The sequence below is a fragment of the Hyperolius riggenbachi genome, chromosome 2, assembly GCF_040937935.1.
Source record: "Hyperolius riggenbachi isolate aHypRig1 chromosome 2, aHypRig1.pri, whole genome shotgun sequence".
Classification (NCBI taxonomy): domain Eukaryota; kingdom Metazoa; phylum Chordata; class Amphibia; order Anura; family Hyperoliidae; genus Hyperolius; species Hyperolius riggenbachi.
The window spans coordinates 11596070-11607352 of NC_090647.1; the positions used below are offsets into that span (position 1 = coordinate 11596070).

Consider the following 11283-nt stretch of genomic DNA (forward strand, 5'->3'; position numbering starts at 1 on the left):
AGCTCACACCCAACCTATCAAGTGCCAAATTTCATTGCATAATCTAGCATCTTATTCCTGTGTTAAAATATAAAAATATTTGGAGCGGGGGTTTAATTTCAACATTTAAAGTTTGCATCTAGAGTTTTTGTTGTTTTTCAACCAGTGCTTACGCATGCTTCCTCATCATACTAATTATAAAGAAAAATCAGCTTAGTGTCCTATGAAAGGAAGCAATAAAATGATCTCTGTTATTATCTTTAGGACAATGTGAGGACCTGTATACGATGGTTCTCCAGAATGATACTCATCCACTGGTATTCATCTTACTTGGCATCCCGGGTCTAGAAGAAGTCCAGTGCTGGCTCTCCATCCCTTTTTGTTGTATGTATATAATAGCCTTCTTTGGGAATATCCTCATGCTTACCATCATCAAATCAGAAAAGAGCCTTCATGAGCCCATGTTCCTCTTCTTCTCCATGTTGTCCATGACTGATATTGTTTTGTGCTCCTCCACCCTTCCGAAACTGCTCTGCATCTTCTGGTTTAATCTGCAGGAGATCGTATTTGAAGCTTGCCTGACCCAGATGTTCATCATCCACTCCTTCACTGCCATGGAATCTGGATTTTTCTTGGCAATGGCTTTCGACCGTTATGTGGCCATTTGTAATCCACTTAGGCATTCAACCATCTTAAACAAGAATATGGTTCTTATGACTGGCCTTTCAGTAACGCTTCGGGGTCTGTTATTTTTCATGCCTCACCCATTCATTGTGAAAGGGTTGGTATTCTGCGAGACCAACGTTATCCCTCACACATATTGTGAATTCATGGCGGTCATGAAGCTAACTTGTGGCGATTCCTCCATCAGCAAAACCTACAGCCTAACCGTAGCAGTTTTCATTGGGGCCTTTGACCTTCTGTGTACAACAATGTCTTATACTTTCATCCTCCGCACTGTATTTGGTCTTAGCACCAAACAGGCTGGCAGGAAAGCCCTCAGCACCTGCACCTCCCACATCTTCGTCATCTTGGTGTTTTACAGTACGTCCATCTTTACCTTTATGACCCATCGTTTTGGCCACAACATAAAACCTGAGATCCACATCAGCATTGCCAACATCTACCTGCTGATCCCTCCAATGCTTAACCCAATTATTTATGGCGTAAGAACCAAGAAAATACGTCAGAGGATACTGCAAGTCCTGTACAGAGAGTCACAAGCAAAGAGGTCCTCTGGAAGCTAAAGTGAGGTCCTTCTTATCTGACAGGAATAGTTACTATAGTTTATTTCACAGATGTATTTTGTAACACATAGAAATTAATTTATTCTTGGCAAAGATATTGTGAATAGCAATGTAAGGCAGTAATTCTCATTTTAAACTTTGATTTTGAAACTGTAGACTTACCAAAGGTAAGCTATAAACAAACTACGAGGGACTGACTTAGTAGGTTCTAAGGCTCTCCTGAGCTGAAGGAACGGTACCTGGTTACAATAGGATGTGAAAGTTTGGGCAACCTTGTTAATCGTCATGATTTTCCTGTATAAATCATTGGTTGTTACGATAAAAAAAGGTTAGTTAAATATATCATATAGGAGACACACACAGTGATATTTGAGAAGTGAAATGAAGTTGATTGGATTTACAGAAAGTGAGCAATAATTGTTTAAACAAAATTAGGCAGATGCATAAAAAAGAAACAAAATCAATATTTAGTAGATCCTTCTTTTGCAGAAATTACAGTCTCTAAACGCTTCCTGTGGATTCCAATGAGAGTCTGGATTCTGTTTGAAGGTATTTTGGACCAATCCTCTTTACAAAACATCTCTAGTTCATTCAGGTTTGATGGCTTCCGAGCATGGACAGTTCTCTTTAACTCACACCACAGATTTTCAATTATATTCAGGTCTGAGGACTGAGATGGCCATTCCAGAACATTGTACTTGTTCCTCTGCATGAATGCCTTAGTGGCTTTTGAGCAGTGTTTAGGGTCGTTGTCTTGTTGAAAGATCCAGCCCCGGCGCAGCTTCAGCTTTGTCACTGATTCTTGGACATTGGTATCCAGAATCTGCTGATACTGAGTGGAATCCATGCGTCCCTCAACTTGAACAAGATTCCCAGTCCCTGCACTGGCCACACAGCCCCACAGCATGAAGGAACCACCACCATATTTTACTGTAGGTAGCAGGTGTTTTTCTTGGAATATGGTGTTCTTTTTCCTCCATGCATAACGCCCCTTGTTATGCCCAAATAACTCAATTTTAGCTTCATCAGTCCACAGCACCTTATTCCAAAATGAAGCTGGCTTGTCCAAATGTGCTTTAGCATACCTCAAGCGGCTCTGTTTGTGCTGTGGGCGGAGAAAAGGCTTCCCCTGCATCACTCTCGCATACAGCATCTCCTTGTATAAAGTGCACCGAATGATTGAACGATGCACAGTGACTCCATCTGCAGCAAGATGATGTTGTAGGTCTTTGGTGCTGGTCTGTGGGTTGACTCTGACTGTTCTCACCATTCGTCGCTTCTGTCTATCCAATATTTTTCTTGGTCTGCCACTTCGAGCCTTAACTTGAACGGAGCCTGTGGTCTTCCATTTCCTCAATATGTTCCTAACTGTGGAAACAGACAGCTGAAATCTCTGAGACAGCTTTCTGTATCCTTCTCCTAAACCATGATGGTGAACAATCTTCGTCTTCAGGTCATTTGAGAGTTGTTTTGAGACCCCCATGTTGCTGCTCTTCAGAGAAAATAAAAGAGGATGGAAACTTACAATTGACCCCTTAAATACTCTTTGTAATAATTGGAATCACCTGTGTATGTAGGTCAGGGGTCACTGAGCTTACCAAGCCAATTTGAGTTCCAATAATTATTTCTAAAGGTTTTGGAATCAATAAAATGACAACAGTGCCCACATTTATGCACCTGCCTAATTTTATTTAAACAATTATTGCGCACTTTCTGTAAATGCAGTAAATTTCATTTCACTTCTCAAATATCACTGTGTGTGTCGTCTATATGATATATTTAACTGACATTTTTTATCGTAACAACCAACTATTTATACAGGAAAATCATGACGATTAACAAGGTTGCCCAAACTTTTGCATCCCACTACCTCTATCCCTCCTCTTCACTGGAACTAAAGAGGAACTGAAGTGGAAATAGCATAAATAATAAAATAGTATATCTTTTTTTTTCAATATTCATTTATAAATTTCTATATTCAGTCAATGTTTGCCAATTTGCATTCTGAAATTTATCATAAGTGGCGACATCAGTCCTGTCAGGTGCAGCTCTGTGGAATATTTGTTTCTGAGAGTCTAAATCCAGTGAAAATAATGCCTTGTCTGCCATAAAGCTCTAGGAGATGCTACACAGCCTAGGTTAAGCATCACTGGGAGGGTGGGGCTACATACCAACACCTTCAAGCAAGCCCTCAAAACTACCCCCCGCCCCCCATCTAACACACTAAGGGCCATATCCTATTCAAGGTGATAAGTAGCTTGCAGATGCGAGCTACTTATCACCTTGCCATCGCGCGAGGATTACTGGCAAATCCTATTGCCCATATCCTTTGCGCGATGGCTGACCGTTAAGGAGCATTACTCAGGTGAAAGGCTGAGCGATGCTCCCTTTTACCGAGCGATGGGGAGTGAGGTTTACGCTGTGGTGCTGTCCATCAGCACCACGGCCTCACTCCCCACACATGCGCACTCGCCCGCCGCCATCTTCCGCCGCAGCATCTGGGGGTCTCCTTTAATAAGGAGACCCCCAGAGCTCCCCGTTGGGTCGCCGCACACTGTAGAAGCCCCCCATGTAGCTGCGCCGGCACCCTTGCATACATACCGCCGCAGATCACCCGACGCCTCTCGCCGCAAAATCCGTCGTGTAATTACAGTGTATCTGAATCTGACACTGTAATTACTGTGCGCATAGAAGGAGCCCGGGCAAAGGATCTTTGAATCTGCAGCCTGGGCTCCCCATTGGTCCACTGTGTGAGCCATTTTATTGGTTCAGACAGCGGACCAATGGGGAGCCCAGGCTGCAGATTCAAAGATGCTTTGCCCGGGCTCCTTCTATGCCGACAGTATTAGATAACGTGTTAAGAACTCGCTGGGCGATTATATCGCCCAAGCGAGTTCTTTTCCACCTGGGGGGGTCTAAAGTTTTCCATCACGTGTGCTGGGTTAGCGTTGCCGGTCCCTGTTTATGGAACCTCTTATCTTTATTACATTTATGACTGCATGGCGGTAAAAAGCATGTTACCTGTGCAAAGAAACATGACATTTTCCGCATTTAAAAGACAGTTTTCCCTTTGAAACTTTAACATCGATTTTCTCAAAAACTATAAGCTCTTTTTGCTAAAAAAAATTTCCCTCTTGTACCCACTCCCAGGGTGCACATACCCTGTAAATTTGGGGCATGTAGCATGTAAGGAGGCTTTACAAAGCACGAAATACACTGTAATTACACGAGATACACTGTAATTACACGACAGATTTTGCGGCGAGAGGCGTCGGGTGATCTGCGGCGGTATGTATGCAAGGGTGCCGGCGCAGCTACATGGGGGGCTTCTACAGTGTGCGGCGACCCGACGGGGAGCTCTGGGGGTCTCCTTATTAAAGGAGACCCCCAGATGCTGCGGCGATGTGCGTTAGCCAGTTTAGACCTGCTTTTTGCAGGTCTAAGCTAACGCTCATGTCTGCCGGGAAGTATCGCTTCCCGGAGGCATGATAAGGGTATTTGGATAACGTGTTAAGAACTCGCTGGGTGATTATATCGCCCAAGCGAGTTCTTTTCCACCTGGGGGGGTCTAAAGTTTTATAAGATTAGGCGATGCCCCCATCGCCTAAGTTAAGAACTCGCCAGTGCTTAGCACTGGCGAGTTCATCAATAGAATATGGCCCTAACTCTCTCAGCCATGGTGGTGAGTTACATCACCCTTCCCTCCTCTACAAACTGTGCATTTGGGGGCTCCCTCTCTCCCACCACATACTGGGAGTAGTGTTGGGCGAACAGTGTTCGCCACTGTTCGGGTTCTGCAGAACATCACCCTGTTCGGGTGATGTTCGAGTTCGGCCGAACACCTGATGGTGCTCGGCCAAACCGTTCGGCCATATGGCCGAACTAAGAGCGCATGGCCGAACGTTACCCGAACGTTCGGCTAGCGCTGTGATTGGCCGAACGGGTCACGTGGTTCGGACCCGAACGCGCTCTGATTGGCCGAATGGTCACGTGGTTCGGACCCGAACGTTCGGCTAGCGCTGTGATTGGCCGAACGGGTCACGTGGTTCGGGTAAATAAATACCCGATCCACGTCATATCTCCGCCATTTGTCTGTGGGTTTAGCTTTGGGTAGGCAGGCAGGGTAGTTCTCTCTCCAGCCAGGCTAGCCAGGGTCCCCCGGTCATTGTGTCGCTGCTGGGAATAGTAGTACACCGCTCACCCACACTATATAGCATTGTGTCTACTGCCACTCTGTGTCTCTGCTGGGAACAGTAGTACACCGCTCACCCTGTATAGCATTGTGCTCTGTGTCGCTGCTGGGAACAGTAGTACACCGCTCACCCTGTATAGCATTGTGCTCTGTGTCGCTGCTGGGAACAGTAGTACACCGCTCACCCACACTATATAGCATTGTGTTTACTGCCACTCTGTGTGTGTATGCTGGGAACAGTAGTACACCGCTCACCCTGTATAGCATTGTGCTTTGTGTCGCTGCTGGGAATAGGAGTACACCGCTCACTCACACTATATAGCATTGTGTTTACTGCCACTCTGTGTCTCTGCTGGGAACAGTAGTACACCGCTCAATTACATTTATGACTGCATGGCGGCAAAATGCATGCTATCTGCACGCTTCTTGTCCTCATGCAAGGCCTGGGTTGTTGTGTCTGAAAGCGTGGCCTTCTCCTCCTGCGCCTCCTCCTGTTCCATCACGTGTGCTGCTGCTGGGTTAGCGTTGCCGGTCCCTGTTTATGGAACCTCTTATCTTTATTACATTTATGACTGTATGGCGGCAAAATGCATGCTATCCGCACGCTTCTTGTCCTCATGCAAGGCCTGGGTTGTTGTGTCTCAAAGCGTGGCCTTCTCCTCCTGCGCCACCCTCCTCCTGTTCCATCACGTGTGCTGCTGCTGGGTTAGCGTTGCCGGTCCCTGTTTATGGAACCTCTTATCTTTATTACATTTATGACTGTATGGCGGCAAAATGCATGCTATCCGCACGCTTCTTGTCCTCATGCAAGGCCTGGGTTGTTGTGTCTCAAAGCGTGGCCTTCTCCTCCTGCGCCACCCTCCTCCTGTTCCATCACGTGTGCTGCTGCTGGGTTAGCGTTGCCGGTCCCTGTTTATGGAACCTCTTATCTTTATTACATTTATGACTGCATGGCGACAAAATGCATGCTACCTGTGCAAAGAAAACAGACATTTCCCGCATTTGAAAGACAGTTTTCCCTTTGAAACTTTAACATCGATTTTCTCAAAAACTATAAGCTCTTTTTGCTAAAAAAAAATTCCCTCTTGTACCCACTCCCAATGTGCACATACCCTGTAAATTTGGGGCATGTAGCATGTAAGGAGGCTTTACAAAGCACGAAAGTTCGGGTCCCCATTGACTTCCATTATGTTCGGAGTGCGGCACGAACACCCGAACATCGCGGCCATGTTCGGCGAACGTTCGCGAACCCGAACATCTAGGTGTTCGCCCAACACTAACTGGGAGATTCACTGGCTACCTATACTGGGAGGGAGCTACCTGACTTACTATGGGGGGCTCTCTGGTACTTATCTGGGGGGGTTCTCTGGCATCTTATATTGGGCTCTATGGCTACCTATACTGGGGAGGCTAACATCACTGACACCACAGCTAACACTGACCTCACCGCTGCCGCACCTAACGCTGACCTCAACGTTGCCACACTTAACGCTAACCTCGCTGCCTTACCTAACTACACCTATCTCTAACTTCACTGCCGCACCTAACGCTAACCTTGCCACCGCCTTACCTAACGCTAACCTCACTGCGCCACTCCTAACTCTAACCTTGCTGCCTTACCTAACTGCACCTATCTCTAACGCTAAACTCACCGCCACCACACCTAATATTACCCTCAGCGCTGCCACACCTAACGCTTATTGCCACCACACCTAATGCTAACTTCACCGCCGCTACTAACACTAAAATTTTATAAAAGCTCACAGCTGTAATAATATCAGCATAGACCAGTTTGCCTCCTCTTACTTACAATTAAATTCAATTCTCAAGAGGTAGCGCTCACAGTTTGCATATACTATCCACTTAGATCCAGTCCATAAAACAACATCTAGTGTATTATATCCTAAAACATGCCAATTGAACTCTCTGCATAGACAGTTCAGCAACAGCAGTATGAACCAATCCTCTCAGTTCCACTTGCACCACTATTTCAACAAACAGCAATCCTTCCTTTTCCTTAGGTAGTTCAATGGTCACTTCCCTCCTATATGAACAGGCCACCACCAAACCCTTTAGTGGTTCAATCATCGCAATTTCTGACCCAATCTAGAGGTCTGAAGCGCCTTGGGACCGTTCCCGGGTCATTCCTCACCACTCAGGCCTCTTTCACAGTAGGACATTGCATTTGATGTGACGTTAGAGTCGCAATGCAAATTACAACGCAGCACCCAAAAAACTGCATGCAGTACTTTCACTTAATGTGCAGCGTTAGACACCAACGCAACGTGTGCACTGTGAATGGGGTATTGAGTTTTCATTGCAGTGAGGTATTCTGCATTACGTGTTGTTATAATGTGCGACTTTAACGTTGCACTGTGAAAGGAACCTCAGGCAGTGTTTAGGTCCCTCTACTTATTCTAATACTTGTCACTGGTCCACTTATGATGATTAACCTCAATAAAAAATAGCACACATAGCGTGATACTGCTAAAAAGTTTTATTACAATATAATCGTTTTGCACTCACATGTTCCAAAATCGTATATAAGGCGTACAGTTTTACAGAACGGGCTCTCCCCCGTATGTTGGCCGGCTGGCAGGTTTCCATATCCAGGCTCAATCACGTCACCTCTGCTGCGTGCTCAGTCGGTACGGATTGTCCCGTGTAGTGTCGTCGCCACAGCCAGGGTCCCGTCCGCTGACGCGCTACACTCGCTTCCACATCAAGCTCTGCCCTATCGATTTCGTCACCATGTGACTCATCAGGAGCATGGAGCTCAATGTGTGATGTGAGTCTGTTAAAGGATTTAGCCCCTCCCTTCCCAAGCCCGGCCCCCGCTCCCACCTGCAAGCCGCCTTACATCAGAATACAAATTTAAGATAACAACCTATGCAACTCCACCAGGGGCGTAGGAATAGGCCCTGCAGCCCCTGCGCCCGCGGGGGGCCCGGCCCCCCCCCCTGGGGCCCGCTCGGGGCCGTTTTGTGGGTGCTGGAGGGGTGGCAGCATGAGGGGAAAGCCTTGCCCACAGTCGGCGGGGAGAGGGGTAGTTCCCCCCTCTCCCTCACCTCGGGGCTCTCCCCTCTGCGCTCCCCTCCAGCTCGTAAGTGTCTGTGGGGCTGTGGTGGGCAGCGAGCGGCGGGCAGATACATACCTGCTTCCGTGCGTTCCATCGGAGATTTCTCCCTCTAGCGGCTGACGTCACTTCCGGAAGTGACGTCAGCCGCTAGAGGGAGAAGTCTCCGATGGAACGCACGGAAGCAGGTATGTATCTGCCCGCCGCTGCCCGCTGCCCACCACAGCCCCACAGACACTTACGAGCTGGAGGGGAGCGCAGAGGGGAGAGCCCCGAGGTGAGGGAGAGGGGGGAACTACCCCTCTCCCCGCCGACTGTGGGCAAGGCTTTCCCCTCATGCTGCCACCCCTCCAGCACCCACAAAACGGCCGCGAGCGGGCCCCGGGGGGGGGGGGGGGGGCCCCGCTCAGAAAATCTGCAGGGGGGCCCGGTGGGGCCTAGTTACGCCCCTGAACTCCACATACATTTTGCATTGTAAAAACATAGAATACTATACCACCTATCTTTGTCACAGTATGGGGCTTGATTCACTAAATAGTGCTAACTCATATCATGGCCGTTTTCACACGCATTTTTGTGTTTGCGCAAGGTCATAAATTTTCACACGCAATCATGAATTTTCATTTGAAAAATTGTGATTGCGCGCAAAAATTCGCAATCGCATGCAAAAAATGGCCGTGATATGAGTTATCAAGGTTTACTGAATCAAGCCCTATGTGTGCACATGTACATATTAAAATATGACTATGGTAAGTCGCAGCAACCTACATTTGCATTAACCATTGTTTTATGCACATGCATCATACACCATCCACAGAATACACATTTAAAGCAACATCCTATGCAATTCCACATACATTTGCATTATATAAACATAGAATACTAAACCATCACTCTTTATCACACTAGGGGCTTGATTCACAAAGCCGTGATAAACAAATATCACATCTTATCAAAGATACATATCACACCTTATCAAATATATCAAACCTTATCAAAGTTAACACGCCTTATCAGAGTAGAATAGCGAGCGCTACGGACTTATGCCTGCTAATTGGCAATGACACTCGTCCTGCCCTGAGCCCCTGTGGGTTCGTAGCGCTCGCTGTGCTGCTCTGATAAGGCGTGTTATCTCTGATAAGGTGTGATATCTTTGATAAGGTGTGATATTTGTTTTATCACGGTTTTGAGAATTAAGCCCTATGAGTGTGCACATATACAATATACATATTATTAAAATGTGACTATGGTAAATTGCCCCAGCCCTCATTTGCATTAATCATTGTTTTATGCACATGCATCCTACACCATCCACAGAATACAAATGTAAAATAACACCTATGCAATTTCACATAAATTTACATTGTAAAATTATAAAATACAATGCCACCTAACGCTAATCTCAACACCACCACACCTAACGCTAACCTCACCACCACCACACCTAACGCTAACCTCACCACCACCACACCTAACGCTAACCTCACTGCCGCCACACCTAACGCTAACCTCCCTGCCGCAACAACTAACACTAACCTCTATGCCGCCCCACCTAACGCTAACCTCCCTGCCGCAATAACTAACACTAACCTCTATGCCGCCCCACCTAAACCTAATCTCACCGCTGCTGCACCTAACGCTAACCTCACTGCCGCCACACCTAACGCTAACCTCACCCCCGCCACACCTAACGCTAACCTCCCTGCCGCAACAACTAACACTAACCTCTATGCCGCCCCACCTAAACCTAATCACACCGCTGCTGCACCTAACGCTAACCTCACTGCCGCCACACCTAACACTAACCTCACTGCCGCCACACCTAACGCTAACCTCACTGCCGCCACACCTAACGCTAACCTCCCTGCCGCAACAGCTAACGCTAACCTCTATGCTGCCCCTTCTAAACCCAATTTTCACCGCTGCTGCACCAATTTTCAACGCTAACCTCATTGCCATCACTCCTAACGCTAACCTCATTGCCGCCGCAACTAATGCTAACCTTGCTGCCGCCTTACCTAACTGCACCTAACACTAACTTCACTGCCGCACCTAATGCTAACCTCACCGCCACCACAAGTAACGCTAACCTCACTGCCGCCACAACTAATGCTAACCTCAACGCTGCCCTACCTAAGCCTAATCTCACCGCTGCTGAACCTAATGCTTACCTCACTGCCGCTGCACCTAACCACACTTACACTAACCTCACTTTTGTCGCACTTAGCATTAACCTCACCGCCGCAACTAACGCTAACTTCACTGCCGCGTTACCTAACGCTTACTTCACTGCCACACCTAACACTAACCTCACTGCCGCCACACCTAACATTAACATCACTGCCCCACAACTAATGCTAACCTCAACGCTGGCTCACCTAAACCTAATCTCACCGCTGCTGCACCTAACGCTTACCTCACCACCACTGCACCTAACCGCACTTACACTATCCTCACTTTTGCCACACTTAACGCTAACCTAATGCTAACTTTACTGCCGCCTCACTTAACGCTAACATCACTGCCACCAAACCTAAACCTAGCCTCACTGCTGCTGCACCTAACGCTGGCCACACCGCTGCTGCACCTAACTGCACTTACACAAACCTCACTGCCGCCGCAACTAACACTAACTTCACCACTGCACCTAATGCTTACATCACCGCCACACCTAACACTAACTTCACTCCCACCGCACCTAATGCTAACCTCACTCCTGACGCACCTAATGCTAACCTCACTGCCCTACACCTTTACTAACCTCACTGCCACTGCACCTAATGCTAACC

General features: G+C 47.3%; 1 protein-coding gene across 1 annotated transcript; it reads left to right on the forward strand.

Moving 5' to 3' along the window:
- Positions 1-266: 266 nt before the first annotated feature.
- LOC137544581 (olfactory receptor 52N4-like) lies at positions 267-1226 on the forward strand. The gene has a single exon (XM_068265679.1). The coding sequence runs from the start codon at positions 267-269 to the stop codon at positions 1224-1226; it is 960 nt and encodes a 319-aa protein (XP_068121780.1).
- The last annotated feature ends 10057 nt before the right edge of the window (positions 1227-11283 follow it).